Raw genomic sequence first — 16,939 nt, forward strand, 5'->3', positions numbered from 1 at the left:
CCATTACAAAAGAGATTAGCAAACACTGTAGTATAGAGCTCCTTCCCTCACTTTTATCTTGTTATGGACTGCTGTCCCTTACATTTAGTTTGAGAAGTAGATGTTTATCTAGCAAACCTCTGCAGAGACCAGATAAAGAACCAAGGCAGAGTTGTGAAAACAGAGCCAGAATTCACCCCTGACCTTCAGCCCCTGCCACAGATATGCAAGTACTTGGTTCTCACTGAGTGTGCCTGGTTGACACAAACTCATGTGCCCCACAGTAAAACCTCTTCAAAACTTTGGCATAAGCCATGGGGGGCAGGGTCACACTTAATTGCATGTGGCCTGCCACAGCCTTAGAAGATTCAGTAGATGAGTGATCACCAGGTTCCACTGTCCCTTGGCTTAGAGGTGCTCACTTGATTCTCTGAGGAAGGCTGACAAATGAATCTCTTCACCACAAATGACTGCTTCCATTGCCACAAATCAGTTTGAAATCACCATCCCTTTCTACTGAGATTTTTAAAGTGCAACATAGTGTCTTCTATCAGGCACTGAAGAGCAAAAAGCTTTTTCTTTTCTATAATGAAATATACATTTTCTTTACTCTTGGTGTTTGTAATATGCCTGCAATTAGAAGCAGCAAACACGAAACAAAACAAAACACGGATAGAAGGCACAGGATGAGGAGCAGTATGGAAAGTTTACTATTTACTCTTACAGGAACACCAAACCAAACAAGGCCCCAAACCCATTTTGTTAACAAATCGGTCTCTTTTGTTCCAGTCAGTCCTTGAAAGCAGAAACCACCTTTACTAACCCCTGTATCCCAGGTAAGCAGGCCTGTACCAGAACCAAGTAGCCATCATGTTACACCAGAAAATCTAAGCGATCCGAAAGACAAGTCATTACAAATGCTTAATGTTTTCCTCTGAGAATACCATCAAGTCTACTAATGCAAACCCAGAACAGTACTGCCATCCAATTTAGCAGAATGCTACATAGTCTATATGGAATAAAAATCAGCCACAAAAATACCTTAGAAAAGATTTTTTCTCCCCCTGGTGGAGACTAAGATATTATGGAATTCTCAATCATTACATTCAAACTGCAACCAACATTTGTTAATATTATTTTTTAATTCTTTCTTAAACGGGAAAAAAGGGTAAATTTTTGATTCTGAAATATTGACAGGATCCTCCAAAGTTAAATATTAACATCTTTTCATCTCTCTTACGAGAACTTTACTGTAAACATACATTATCACAGAATTAACTATTCAATATGTTACAAAATGTTGTACTGAAAGAAAACAAATCTCTTCTGAACCCAGATTCTTCATCCACAAAAGTTTAATAACTAAAATAACACCACAGAATGAACAAATGTTTTATTGGCATGTTCATTGTTTGTAAACAGCATCTGGCATGAAAAAGTTTTACCAAAACCTTTTTATTGATTTTTATAAATTAGATGGCATTTTCAAAATTGACGTAGAATTTTGTTCACTGAATTGCTGTATTTAGCAAACCTGATGATTCTAATAGACTCTGCAATGAAATCATGGTGACTGTATTAGCCTGTGCGATGACCTGACTTCCTAGTAAGTTTATTCAACATGATGTTAAGACGTTTCCCCAAAGTTAAACTACATGTAACTACGTATCAACTCCAAAAATTAAACTGGGACTTATAAGGTTTTAGAAGATTCAAACTTGAAGTAAATCTTCAAAGATAAATGTACAAAAGGAAAAAAATTGAAGCCACTGAACAGAAAAACCTCATTAACAAAGGCAAATACAATCGTATGGGACCCAGTGCTGAGGAACCTCACTGAGGGTTACATTTACATAGACTGCTATACCTCTCAATGTACACAAATGTACATCATGAATGATATGTAAAAGGAATAACCATGGGAAATAGTTGAACTGCAATTATGATAACTCAATAGGATCAATTTTATTTACATGCTGAATGAACGAGTGAAATGAATTCTCTACATCCATAACTTACATACAATCAGTTATAATTACAACATCGCAGCAATTTGAGCTGCCACCTGCTGGGAGCGGTCTAGGGAAATGTTTTGATGTTCCAGAATAATGTTCTTAATACTTTGCCAAAAATGAAAAAAATAAAAACACAACTTCACGATTCTTTACTGGGTTATGGCTGGTTCTAAGATTTTCTTTCTTCAGCTCCTGTTTTTGCTGCTTTCCACGAGTCAACACACGTTGCATTTACTTCTGAATTGTCAATGAGGTAATGTGTGTATCAGTGAAATAAACAGAAAATTCATTCATTCATGGCCTTTGCACAGCTTTTATTATTAAGCTATGAGCATCCTGTTTGAGGCTGGTTTTACTAGCGGCTATGTGCACATCTGTCCGCAAGAAAAGTTTACTCATTCCCCTTCCCACTTTTCTAGTAGCAGGTTTCACTTTCTGTTTTTTTGCACATCCCTTTTCACTTTACAGTACATTTGACTATAGTGCACAACATGATTCCAAGTCAAAACAGTGGCCCACTGGGCACTGACCTTCTGATTGGTGAAGGGCCATCCAATCAGTGCTGGTGTCACTGGGTTACCCCTAACCATGTCCGACCATCATGGCACTACACAGTAGCAGTGAACCGTCTAATTAAAACCAAAATCCCCCAGGGAAAATGCTACACTAGCAGAGTCAGTCTTGAGTTAGATCTTTATTTGGTGCTCCATCCAGATAAATTTTTAGTGCTTTCTCTTTCCGAGGTGAGTATGTTACACGATGTCCTGTTTTCTGGAGTCGACTGCTTTCTTTTTTCATCAGTTCATTTCTTTGCTCATCTGTCAACTCCATTAATTCTTCTGTTCTATCCCTACATTTAAAATATTAATGACACATTAGACCAGTATAGCCATCTGCCTGTTTTAATTTATGTTTAAAAGCTGTAATGCTCCTCAATGAGAAAATAAAATCTGATTGTCATCACCTAAGTTATATAACTTATACTAAGATGTCCTAGATTTCTAATGTGTTTATTATGTTAACACAGCATTCACTTCTAAAAATGGCATAGAATAATTTCCATGTTACTATTAGTCTAATAATGGCTATCATTTATTGAACATCTATTTATAACAGCCATTAGGCCAGTTTTTTTAAATGCAGTATTTCAAATTCTCATAAAATCCCTCAGGGCTGACATTACTGATGCCATTTTACAGATGAGGACCTAGGTAAATAAATAATGAAGCTAAATTTGAATACATATCTGCCAGGCTCCAATGACTACTCTTTTTCCTCTCTCTATATATAATGACAGATCCGGTAGCCACTAGCCATGTGTGTCTACTGAAGTATGTATGAACCAAATTGAGATGGGTGGCAAGTGTAATAAACACATAATATTTCTAAGACTACAAGAAAAATAATGCAAAATATCTTAGAAATGATTTTAATATTGTTTATATGTAATGATATTTTGGATATAGTGGGTTAGAAATACTTATTAAAAAAATGTTACCTTTCTACATTTTAAAATGTGGCTAACTAGAAATTTTAAAATGCAATATATGGCTTGTAGTATTTCTACTGGTCAGGGCTATTCTATATCGTAACAATCATAAAGCTGCTTATGAAAAATAAGATGTACAACAAAAATGTAGTATCACTAGAAATAACCAAAACATTGTGAGTGTTACCTATAAAATATGACTGCACCATCATCACATATATAAAGAGGCCAGACATTCAGGGCAGAAACTTTGGGATTCCAGTCCAAATCCTGATGAATATCAAGGACAGATATATCGCAGGGAAAAGTTCCTCTACCCTAAGGAAAAAAGAATGAATGAATGTCACCGCTGGTCATGTTTACTTAGCATTAGTACCCAGATTTAAACACTCTCAGGGTCTTACCTTGGCAAACTCAATATCTTCTGAAGGAATTCTACTGATTTCATTAAGCTGTAACAGGAAACATTTTATATGAGTTCACCTAAAAACTAAGTTTGCTGAAACAAGTAATTTTCCTTTCACCTTGTGAACACAGAAATACTTTTGATTTTTTTCCAAAGAAGTAACATATGTTTGATATAAAATTTTTTGAAAGCAGGAAGCAGAATTGCCTCCCCAGTCCATCTGCAAGTACCATGTCTCAAATATCAATTTAGTATTAATATATTCCTTCCAGACCTTTTCTATGTATAAACTATATACACATTTATAAAATATATAAAGCTGTATCTATGAAATATATCTATATGATAACTTTATATAACCTATAAAAAACAGGATACAGAGTAACCTCATTCTCTTCAATAGTTGAAAAATATACCATTTTATTTCCAATTGATGGACACTGAGCATGTTTTTAGGTTTTCCCAGTTACACCTCTACATAATATGTATACTCTGTAAATATTTCCTTGCATATCTCTACAAATTTCTTTTTACTGAATTCTTAGATGTGCAATTGCACATGTGAAATGTTTATAAACAATGCCAAGCTGAACCCTGAAAAATTTATGTCAATTTAATCACTTATCGAAGGTGTATGATATTGCCTGTTTTACCCAAACCATGATGACTCTAGGTCCCCAACCTCCCAACATCTAATGCCTAATAATCTGAGGCAGAGCTGGTATAATAATAATAAAGTGAATAATAAATGTAATGTGCTTGAATTATTCCCAAACCACTTCCTTCCCCCACCCTGCCCGGTTCAAAGAAAAATTACCTTTCATGAAAATAGTCCCTGGTACCAAAAAGGTTGGGGACTGTTGCTCTAGATATTTTTTTTTTTTTTTCTAAATCTTCATCATTATTTAAGAGGTAAAAAATGCTATTATTGTCTTCTATTTTTAATTTTTTTTTTTGCTGCTGTTATTGTTTTAACTAGTATTTCTTGTTCTATGAATTGCCTATTCATGTTCTTTGTGTTCTTTGCTTATTTTAGACTGTCCAGTTTATTTGTATCTGCTTTTAAATTTGGACATGTTTCACATATGTTTTATATGTTTTCCCCTTTCTTTTAGTTTTGTATATGTGTTGCTTTAAAAATTTTTTTTTGAGGGGGTGCTGTGCAGAAGATCTAAACTTTTATATTGTCTATCTTTCCTTTTCTGGCTTTTGGTATTATACTCACAAATACTTTTCCCTCTATGGGATTATAAACATATTTTCAATATATTCATCTAGAACATTTATCATTTTACTATATTTTTAAATATAAATTGAATACATTTAGATTTTTTTGGTGTGAAATATGGAAATACATTTTTTCCCAAAATGCCAACTGTCCTAGTACCACTTATGAATAATTCACCCTTTTTCCAGGGATCCTTAGGAGTCTCACCTTTGCTAACCCTAACCTTCAGCTGGATTCTCTAATTATACTTCATCTGGTTTTTTAAATATATGTAGCAATTTATTCTAGTAACTCTAATCCTAACTACTTAGGGCAAAGTTGATCCAAGTAACAGAAAGTGGGGGCTCACTTTTGGATGGCCAGAAGTCAACATAATTTTTCAAAGCATCAGCAGCCCTAAGAAACAATGACCATGTGGCACAAGGTGAAACTGAAACAGAGAGGATGCCACATCAGTGTTTGGCACTCACTTGGTAGGGTCTCTCTTATGCAACACAGAGAAAAATGTGTTAGTTCATTTGGTTTAAAACGAGTTTACCTTCCGTCGCAACTCATCAACACAACTGCTTTCCAACACAACCTCCTGGAAGGGATCCAACTTCATCTCTGAAGGTCTCCACCGTCTTGACAAAACTGCAAGTTGTGACATGGATTTCATCTTCTCCACCCCTAAGAATATGCAAGAGTAGGCCATCATTCTATTTACCCTAAAGATTCATAATATGCCTTTTCTTATATTGCCTCAAAAACAAAAAGATTTCCTTCAAGTATTATTCTTAAAACGTAGGCATAAAAGAAACCGGTTATCCCAAGGAGTTTTTCAGAATAAAATTCTCTCTCTCTTCCCTCCAGTCTCAGAAGATAATTCATAACCCCACAAGCGCTCCTTCCACCAGGACTCCTAATTTCACTCTCTCGTGAGTCTTGCTGGACACTGCTCTCCCAACTACTCTCATCTTTGGACCTCTAATCTTTGCTCCTCTGTTGGCTCCTACCATTCCACAATCTAAAATCATAATCAAACAGCTTTCACTTTATCTTCTTTTTCACTCAAGCTATCATTAATCCTTCTCTTTTACTCCCAAACTTTACTCCCAAAAACCCAGCTCAACTGTCACCTTTCTCTTTGATGTACAGAAGAGACAATTGCACTGATGTGTTTCTTAGCACCTATCATTTTGGAATTACAGGTTTGTAGTTCTGGTTCTCCTATACACTGTGCATCTTGAGGGCAACCACTGGTCTTTATTCATTGTTGCAGCACCATGGGTCAGAATGTCTGGCAAATTATAGGCCAATGTTTCTTAGATTTAATCACATGACTTAAGTCTTACTCAAGCACTTTGATGCTAAAATATATACTGAAATGATACTGATGCAAGGATCCACCATTCGGTGACATATTCTGGCTCATTCATCTCCGCCAATATATATTCCTTCCTAACAAGGGTGACGTCTATGTCCTTCATCTCTTCTTGGCCTACCCAGACACAGGGATTACTCTATAAGGCCCCAGATACTCAGAGAAGGAGTAACTGATAATTAACACACACTGCTCTTCTCGGTCACTGTTACACGGTTATATGGGTTGTGTCCCCCACCAAAACATGTTGAAGTCCTGAACTTCAGTACCTCAGACTGTGACCGTTTTTGGAATTTACAATAGTAATCAAGCTAAAATGAGGTCAATTGAGGTGGGTACTAATCCAATATGACTAGTGTGCTTATAATATGGGAAACTGGGACACAGATATAACACCTACATGGAGCACACTGTGTGAAGATGAAGGCAGAGACCAGGACATTGTCAAGGCATCTACAAGCCAAGGAACACGAGACTGCCAAGAAACCACCACTAGGAGAGAGGCATGGAGCAGATTCTCCCTCAGAAGGAACCAACCCTGACAACGTCTTGATCTCAGATGGCCAGCCTCCAAAACTGTGAGAAAATAAATTTCTGTTGTTTAGGCCACCCAGGCTATGGTACTTTGTGATAGCCTAGAAAACTAGTATTGTTATTGTTCTCAAAATTTCTGAAAAATTAATAGCACATCCTCAAAGCAAATAAGCCAAAATGAAAAAAGATACTAAAAAATAAACATAGCTAAGAAACTTTTACTTTCAGTAAAACGTACTAAAAATGCAACTTTGAAACTGCAACTTCCCTGAAAAAAGAGACTGAAAAACAAACATGGCCAAGAAATTTTTACTTTCAGTAAAAAGTACTAAAAATACAACTATGAAATTGCAACTTCCCTGAAAGGAGGAATTCATATTCTTAAAATTAGAGAAAAGAAGAAATATTTAAAAGGCAAATTGGGCCCAGAGAAAAGAAAGAAGCAGCTCATTATTTGAGAAAAGCTACAGGGTTATTTCTAGAGAACTTCTGATATTTCTCCACAAAAATATTGATAATACCATCAAGCACTTCAAGGAAAACCTCCCAGTTGCTGGAAATATTAATATCTTCTTCATAAATATGATAATCCAAAAAGACAGTGCCAGGATTCTTCCATGTTTTTTTCCTTAGACGAAACCTACAAATGTGATAAGATATTTTAAACTACTATACTTTGAAATTCTTAACTTAAAAAAAGTAACATGAATCTGACATCAAGGAAAAATGAAATGTTCAAATACAAGTCAAGTGGTTATTCATTAAAATTTTGGGAAAATACAATGAAATGATCTCAAGACATCAAATTGAGTGTCCTGCAGAGGAAGTTCAGACCAATTCCTAATAATTTTGCTTAGTTCTATCATATTAATCTACAGTACAAAATTCTGAATGGTACAGGAATTTAAAATTCTTCATTTTAGAAAATTATACCTATTCATGTCAATTGACCACAGTCTTTCTTCAAACTGCGATGACACTGTAATTTTACTTTACCTGTCAATACTGAGCTCTAAACCACACTGTTCCCTGAGTTGAGGAATTAACTCCTCTTTTGATTGCCGTACAGTCATTCCTTTAGCAAAAACAGCATCTAGCAGAAACTTGCATGGCTAGGAATGTAAAGATAAACAATTACACCCTGAATTACACATGAAAATGAGGATCAACAAAACATTTTATTTGTACTTTATAGTGTGACAATTACTGGACTGGGTTTAGGAGTCTGTCTTCCTAGATTTAAATCTTGGCTCCATTACTTACTAACTCTGTTATCTTGAGCAAGTTTATTTAACATTTCTGTGCCTCAGTTGTCTCATCTGTAAACTGGGGACAATATCTTCCTCAGAGTCATTGTGAAGATTAGATATGATAATACATTCATATTTCTCTTCTTATAATACAATGATCATCACCTTTATAGAGTAAAATGAGGGAAATGAATACTAATTTTTCAAATACATCCATTAATTGTCTCCAAAGAGATACAGAATCCACAAACCCCAAAGTCAAAAGAAAGATAAGTCAAAATGAGTGTAATGATTCACACCTAAGACATATAACTGATGCCTAATAAAATATTTGTTGAACAAATGAAGGCATTTTATGAAAACATTACCCACTTATTTGCTGTTTTTCACATCTGTCTAGGTCTTCACTGAGATATTATAAATGTCTTAAAAATAGTGTCTTTGTCTTAATTCTTCTGGGTATTTACCACCATCTTAAATATCACAGGAACTAAGATATTTTATTACTCCCCTAGAACATAGTCTGTTTAGATTCTTAATCCACTGTTTAAAAGCAATACGTTCATGTCAATGTATGGCAAAACAAATATAATATTGTAAAGTTAAAAAACAGAAAAAAAAAAACAGAAAATAAACTAATTAAAAAAAAAGAAAAATAAATAAATAAATAAAGGGGAAAAAAAGCAATATGTACTTGGGCATGACTTAACTTCTCTGCACCTCTGTTTCTTAACCTATGAAGTGGGAATAATAGTACTTTTATAATAGTTAACTGATGACGATTAAAGGAGTTAATATTTGTAAGCACTCAGAGAACAAAGAGGCACTAAATATAATGCTAATTAAAACATGACTCTCTGAACTAAAAAAGTATTTACTCTACAGGTCAGCTGCCATCCTTCTGTATCATTATACAATCATTCCCAGAAAATAAGCACGAACAAATCCACTTTTGAAAAGCAGAAAATGTATGCCATTCCAGCATTTGTAGCAACACTTTACATCAGGGGGATGACAAAAATGGTCTGATGGCCACAATCTGGTGCCTGTTTTTCTGAGTGACATTTTACTGGAAGGAAGTCACTGCTGTTGGCTTATGTACTGCCTATGTCTGTTTCTGTGCTATAATGGCAGCAAAGAGTAGTTGCAACAGAGATAGTATGGCTTGCACAACTGAAACATTCCCTAAAAAGAAATATTCCTTTTGTGTGCTGTGCTGTGCTTAGTCACTCAGTCGTGTCTGACTATTTGCGACCCCACGGACTGACTGTAGCCCACCAGGCTCCTCCATCCATGGGATTTTCCAGGCAAGAATACTGGAGTGGGTTGCCATTTCCTTCTCCAGGAGATCTTCCCGACCCAGGGATTGAACACGGGTCTCCTGCATTGTAGGCAGACGCTTTACCATCTGAGCCACCAGAGAGATAAAAAGAAGTGTCTAGTAATAAAATCTGTAAACTGCATGTTCTGAGTAACTACCCAAAGTGACCTTACATTGCTTGTAAGTATATCACTTACCTCTTGTTCATTGACTAGAAGCTGGTACACTTTAACTCTGTATTCTCCTTTTTTAAGTGCTCTTCCCAATCTAATTGTAATCTACAAAGTAAATACACTTTTTAAAAGATGTACTGTGTCTCAGTAGAATAAACTACCCATTCTCACCCGAACTGTTTAGGATTCTCCCCCCAATTCTCTAGATTTTGGGCTGTTTGAGAACAGGTATATCTTTTACCTCTGATTCCCCAATGCCTAGAATAGTAACTGACACACAGTTAACATTTAACAAATGTTTGTTAGATGAGTGGAGAAAACAACAACAAAAAACCCCAATAATCACTAAATAATCCTTTTAGGGTATCTATTTCACCTTACTTGGAAGTAGTGGAAGATGTTCTCAAATCTACCATTTAAAACAGACTCTAATTATTCAGAATTATTTTTATCAACCTTATTGTCATCTGAAAACGATGAAAGTGTCTCATTCAGCCGGACGCTCTCAAACTCTTGATTGCTGGCGTACACGCGAAAGACCTTGAAGTGAGAGGACAAAACTCCAACAAAGGGCTCTAAATGTTGTTTGAAAGTGGCCAGAGTAATTCTTTTGTCAACATGCACCATCAACCCTAAGCACACAAACACATACACACACAAAAAAAACAGAAACAAAAATGTAAAAGAAACCTCTTAAGAGTATAAATATAGCAGATTATAGATTGTTAACTACACTATGAGCAGGAAAAAGTACCCCTTTTCAGTTATTTGACTTTTAGCTAATGTACTACATTGAATGGACATGGACACTGAGCATATGCTACATATAATCTGATAGCTTTAAATATTCTGAGATATTTAAGTGTGAGATATTTGCTTATTCATTTTGGTCACTAATTTAAAAACCAAACTTACAGGAATTTTTTTCAAATACATGCATTTCTAGTTCTACACAGCAGTAGTGTAGGCTCTGGCTGCGTCTCAGCCCTGCCTCTTCTGCGTCCTCACTAGCTGTCAAGACACAGAGCAAGTCAGCAGCCTTTGTACCTGCATTTTGTCATTTGAAAAATGGGAGATAATAACAGTACCTATCTCATAGTATCTTACTGTCAATTCAGTGAGGTTAATAAGTTAATCAAGCTTTTAGAATAGTTTCATAATAGTAATTACCTCAAAATCTAATTTCTTAGATTTACTGAAAAATCAGTAAATCTAGTTCTGGGATTTCCACTAAAAATGTCAAGACTAGCATACAAAGATGTCTGTCTTATCATGTGGTCGGTTAGACTGAAACAGAAATATCTACATGTATCAGAAACTCCAACCTCCTCTAAGCTTCAATTTAAGCTCTCTTTGCATTATAATAGGATTATCTTTGATGTGCTTTATTTTTTTCTAATGCTATTATTTTAATCTTTGTCCGTTATTTTATAAGCCACTCATGATGATACTTTTGGAATATACTCATGACAATACTTCTGGAATATATTTCTTACTCTGATCTTCAAATTCTATTAAAGAGCAAAAACATCACGAGCTATCTCTTTCTCTTATAATAAGACAGTGCCGAATGCAAAAGCTGCCCGAGTCTCAGGCTCATGGTCTCTCTGCAGCCCTAAGGCTCTCTATAGGGCAGACCACAAGTTTTCTGTGAAATTTACATGAAAGGTCAAGGATGAAACCTTTATATACTCTTGGTTTCCATTTTCAAGTCATCCCAACTAGGATTGATGAATTTTTCTAAATGGATTTTTCAAATAATGTCTATTTACTATTTTCCAGGTTATAAAATACTGGTTCACTAGAGAAAATGTGAGAAGTATGAATTAGTAGAAAACATACAGTGATGAACTTTATTTACTGTATATACCTATTGAGGCAGTGTATCTTTTACTTTGTTTAAAACTTCTGTTTCTAAGTTTTAAGGAATATCCCTACATAGTAACAATCTAGCTTTTGGCAAACAACCCTCTATTTATTAACCAGAGAGGGGTTAAATTTCTTGAGAAGGGTGTAATGAAAAATCTTCTTGATTAGAAACGAGCAGCCTATGGCTGGATTTCAGTTTTGCCAGTTTGGTCTGATAAATGATTGTAGGTACTTATCCAATCTCTGAGCCTTAGTTTTCTCATGGGATTATTACCCAGTCTCATTGACTGTTGTTCAATAAATGTAGTACATTCTAAGGCTTTACTCAAATAAAAGCTATAACTGCCATTTTTGTTTCTCTCGTAACTCCTAGTAAGGCTGTATCACAGGAAGACATGAATGTTCGTTGGTTATTGATCTAGTCCAATATGGTGATTAGGACCAAGTGTTCTGGAGTTAGATGGCTTGGCTGGAATGAAGTTCTTGTTCCCCTTCACATATTAGATTTGTGACTTCGACTAAACTTCTTTGAACTTTAGTGATCTCTATTATAAAACAAAGATAACAATCTTTGTATCTCATAATGTGTTTTTGGGTCAATACATGTAAAAATGCTTAACACAGCACTGACAAAGTGTCAGCTTAATTGACAAGCTATAATTATTCAGTGGTTTTACAGAACACCATCATATCGATTTTCCTATCTATGCCTTCATACAGAAGAGTTCAGTCTCTTCACAGCTGCAACTTTAAAGTGCTCTCAAAAGCTTTCCTTTTTAATTCTTTTATGTATTTCTTGAAAGAGGTGGCAACCAAAATTGTACAAAGAAGTTTCAGTGCAAATACATGATCATTTTTATTACTCTGGTCTTCCTATTTATACCCTACTGCCTGCAGATTACAACTAGATCACACTGGGACAGTATTTTCAAAGAGGTCTATAAGTACTCCCTGAAACAATTCCTGGATTATAACTAATTGCTTCAAGACCATCATTTTAAGTGTTATTTGGTTATTATCTAAATGAATTGCCTATACAGTGCAGGGCATACCACTCTTCAGGTATCAAATTCTCTGTTTACCCATTCTATCTTGTCATTTCATCATTCTAAAGAATTTGTATTGTTACTTGTCATCCACATTTCCCAAGCACCTACTTTCAGATCCCTGTGGAACTGTGACGAAGCAGTGGTAGTACCGATTCCTGAAACACTTGGCTGCTGGCTATCATCCCCATTCCCTTTCCCCTAAGCCAGTTTGTTAAACATGGAAAGACACTTTGCAGGGTTTTCACCTTTTCCTCTCAAACAAACCTTCTGTATAGCTTATGAACACTTAAATAATTCGTAGAAAATGACTTCTCTTCATCATATGTTTTACCATTTCCATGAATGCTAGTAAATTAGCCCACAATGAATTTCTAAAAAGGTTAAAATGGTCAGCAGGCTCCTTTGCAAAGATTCCATTAACTGTTTTAAGATGGAAATAAGACGCTTCAAACTATAATTCTAAATATCCCTATGGAATCCTTCCTACAGTTGAATGCAGTCAAATTTCCAGCACATCATTCAAAAACAAACTCCTTGAAAGAAATTTCTAACCTTTTTCCAAAAAGAAGCTATTTTTAATTCCTGCAATGCTTTTGAAGGGTTGAGAATGATAAGAAAGCAGTGTAGGTACTAGCTATCTTTCCTTTACTATGATGTGAGGAAAGTAACAGTGGTAGCAGAGAGAAGGTGGAGAAATGAGCACTAGGCTTGCAACTGGAATACTTGAATCCGATCCCAGCAGTGTGACCTACTAACTGTGTGACCTCAGGCAAATTATTTAACCTGTATGAGCCAGTTTCTTCATCTCTGAGATATGTTTAACAATATCAATTTCACACAGCTGCTGAGAACTAAATAAAATGTTAATGAGAGCTGTAAGAAAAAAAAAAACACCATGAAAATTTAAATAAAGTATTACTATAATAGAGTTTCTCTGTCTCCATTTTAATCTACCAATCCACATTTTCCCACTTGACTTTCTGTACGATATAGGTATGGATGTCAAATAATTACGCTGTTTTTGGACCTACTTAAAAACACAAACTTTTGTATTTTTACTACTGATTTCATAATTTCTATCATTTCCTTTTAGAAGATCCAATTTTGAGACTATAAGCATCATAGCATTTAACTAATATAGTGGGTTTTTGTGTACCTTCTCCCCATGAGATGAAGCATAATGCTGCACTTTAATCATCCCTACTTCTAACAAATACATAGGGCCTGTTTACAGCTTATATTCAGGCAATAATAGTTGTGGAGGCATACAAAAGGAGAGATGAAGAATGGGACTCTCTTACAAAGTAACAGGAGCAAGTGCATTCATACTAGAGCTTTAACCTTTAGTAATGGTCCCACTACTTACTAGCCATATATGTATTTTGGGGAAAGGTATTCACCCTCTATGAGTTTCAGCTTTCTCATCAGAGGATATCCATGTCTATTTTATTAATCTCAGAGAAGCTTCAAGTGAGAATAAATAAGTGTTCTGAAAACTAAAATATAAAAATATAAGGGGTAATATTAATATTTGCCTTTCAGACTAATGCAAAGTATTTAGGTTTTCAGCTATTTCCCTTTTATATTTGAAGAAATATTTCGTGTCTTGAACCTGGTTGTCCTGCTAATTCTCTGGCTGGTTTTAGTTTGATATTTTATAAATTCTTTTATTAAAGTCTCATACAATGTTATGTTCTTGTTGTTGTTTGTCCAAGTGCCCAAACTGACAGGTCACTTCCATTCTGAGATTATACAATTCAGAATTTCTAGTTTATACCTTGCCTGAGGCTTCCTTCAAAGAAATGTGGGGGAAAAGGTCCGTTTTCTTTCTCTGACTTTCCCAGTTAGTTATGTACTTTTTAGGGGGTATAGGAATGGTGCACCCTGGAATAGGTGATGGAGGAAATGGAAGGAATGTACAAATTAAAAATTTTTCTAGGCACTGAATATAAAATTTTCTAAAGTGCCTGGCCGTTTTTTATATATTACTTGCTCTTTAAACTATTTCTTTTCCTTTTTTAAATTTTGTACTGTTATTATACTTCTTTCTTTTAAAAATATTCTTAATTTTTCTTTTTTAAAATCATCTCACCAGACTCTGGACATTATTCCATCACAGGTCTAAGAACACTGCTCACTACAACTGCATCAAAAATGAAAGCAAAGGAGAGAGAGGATAATCTTATAATCCAGGATGCTACAGGTAATCTTAGGACAAAGTATCTCTCTTAGCTGATTCTTCTCAACTAAAAATTTAAATGAACTGATAAAAAAGAATTGAGGCTGTTTTAAGAAGCAGCCTTTTTCTTTAAAGTACATACATTTATGTCCTTCCCCAGAACCTTCATCTGCAGCATAGGGCTCTGCTTTGAAATACATGTACTGTATCTCTCCCCTACTCTTGCCACTCTCATCATATTCACTGTCCGTTCCAGAGTCTTCTTCTGCTGTATCCCATGTCTCCTTCTTCCCTTCATTCGCTTTAGTTCTTCTACTACTTGTGATGCTGTGAGAGTCAAGTCCATTAGCCAAAGGGATCTGAGCATTATCTGCATTGCACAAAGTATCACTGCTATGACTTGAGCTAAGAATATCACTGTCCACTGAACTTGTACTCCTGTCATTATTCACATCTGAATCTGATCGCTCTTCAGATTGAAAATTTTCAGGATCAGAAGTCTGCATATGCTGTTCAAGTTCTCTATTATCCACTGAGGCTGAGGAGTCCCTCTCATTGAGAGGCGATTCAATGTTTTCAAAGTCACTTGTCTCGGTACTCTTGCTGCTGTCCCCATTATCACCCTCCTGCTGCTGTTGCAGTGACAAGCTTTTGAGTTTTTCAGTGCTTTCTTCTAGAATAGCTTCCACAGACTTTAGGCTCCCTGCAGGTCCTTTGACTCTTTCACAGTCATCATCCACATTCCCAGAGTCACCTCCAGCTTTCTGGCATGCTGTCCTTTTGGAATAAGATCCTGGAGATTGCTCAGGTAGCAAAACAAATAATCTGATTGTATTTTCATGCCGATCCAGGAGTTTCCATAAATGAGAGTCTGTAAAGGCCATCTGGTAATCCAAAGTCTCAGAACTTTCAACAAACACCTACACAGTAAGTTAAAGAGTTACATTACACTATTAATTTTGGGGACAATTTCATTCACTGTAAGCATAACATCACATCAATATAAGACAGTGCACAATAGATTATAAAATTTGAGATGATAATGTTTCTAAAGGACATATATATTATTTTTGGAGACTAAAATAAACTATGTTCATATCTCTTTGTAACTGGCCATAAACTGTGCTAAGATAGATGGAGCACACGTGTGTTTGTGTGTCTGCCAAATCTCTTGCTTATTGGAACATTCATAAAAACATCTTGGGAATGCAATACCAAAATCCAAGTTCTATAAAAAATCTTATGGACAAATGACTTGATTCTATAGCAAATAAACTGCAAGGAAACAAACATGAAGGGAAAGCTTTAGACTAAAATAAACAAGAGATATTATGGACTTTATTCAGATTCTGATTTGAGCAAATTTTACTGAAAATTTTTTTTTAAGATAATCAGGGAAATCTGAACACTGAATAGATATTGGTTAATATTAAGGCATTTCTGTTAATTTTTTAGGTGTAATAATGTAATTGTGGTTATGTTTTTAAAAGAGTTCTCATCTTTTAGAAATATATACTCATATTGCTTATAGATGAAATATGATGCTGGGGATGTTTCTGAAATAATCTGGGGGAAGTAGTTATAGTTAAATATACATGAATCAAGACTTAATAATTATAGAAGCTGGGTGATAAGTACATAAGGGTTCATTACACTATTTTCTGCACTTCTGCATATGTTTGAAACTTTCTATAATAAAATTTTAAAAAGTGAAATGCATATATATAAATCAGGCAATTATGAATAACATTTTGAATTTTGTATAAATGTTATTCAATAAATGTTATAGATGAGGGCTATAAGCTAACCATTTAAGGAAAAAAATTAAGTTAGATCCTTCCCACTCCTTACCCTAAAACAGTATTAGGGTAGATTAGAGATTTTAATATTATATACAAACACCACACAGAAGTACTGGGAGAAACTAGAGGTGAATAAAAATTACACATCAAAATTATTAAAACAATATTAAAAAAAGGGCTAAATGTGATAAAAGATCAATCTTTCCTAAGATGAAAGAGATTGGAAATGGTGATAAATAAAAGATGGTAATCGAGGAAACTTTGCTACAGTTTATCCAGAGT

At 35.0% G+C, this 16,939-nt stretch overlaps 1 protein-coding gene across 21 annotated transcripts in view; it reads right to left on the bottom strand.

The window, feature by feature from the left end:
• Nucleotides 1-1,357: 1,357 nt before the first annotated feature.
• Nucleotides 1,358-16,939, bottom strand: part of USP47 (ubiquitin specific peptidase 47) — a 109,578-nt gene continuing 93,996 nt past the window's right edge. For 14 of the 21 annotated variants that reach the window (XM_081545230.1, XM_081545239.1, XM_081545238.1 and 11 more), the window contains 9 exons: nucleotides 14,998-15,775; nucleotides 10,215-10,390; nucleotides 9,783-9,863; nucleotides 8,011-8,126; nucleotides 7,536-7,654; nucleotides 5,656-5,786; nucleotides 3,888-3,935; nucleotides 3,671-3,801; nucleotides 1,358-2,844 (listed from right to left, as the gene is read on the bottom strand). In XM_081545230.1, the coding sequence (XP_081401356.1) occupies nucleotides 2,670-2,844; nucleotides 3,671-3,801; nucleotides 3,888-3,935; nucleotides 5,656-5,786; nucleotides 7,536-7,654; nucleotides 8,011-8,126; nucleotides 9,783-9,863; nucleotides 10,215-10,390; nucleotides 14,998-15,775 (1,755 nt within the window). In that variant the 3' untranslated portion in view covers nucleotides 1,358-2,669. Of the gene's footprint in view, nucleotides 2,845-3,670; nucleotides 3,833-3,887; nucleotides 3,936-5,613; nucleotides 5,787-7,535; nucleotides 7,655-8,010; nucleotides 8,127-9,782; nucleotides 9,864-10,214; nucleotides 10,391-14,997; nucleotides 15,776-16,939 lie in introns of all 21 variants that reach the window. The other 7 variants (XM_081545236.1, XM_081545240.1, XM_081545234.1 and 4 more) reach the window with 2 other exon arrangements.

Source organism: Giraffa tippelskirchi, chromosome 11, assembly GCF_054371585.1.
Source record: "Giraffa tippelskirchi isolate mGirTip1 chromosome 11, T2T-mGirTip1v1.2.pri, whole genome shotgun sequence".
Lineage (NCBI taxonomy): Eukaryota > Metazoa > Chordata > Mammalia > Artiodactyla > Giraffidae > Giraffa > Giraffa tippelskirchi.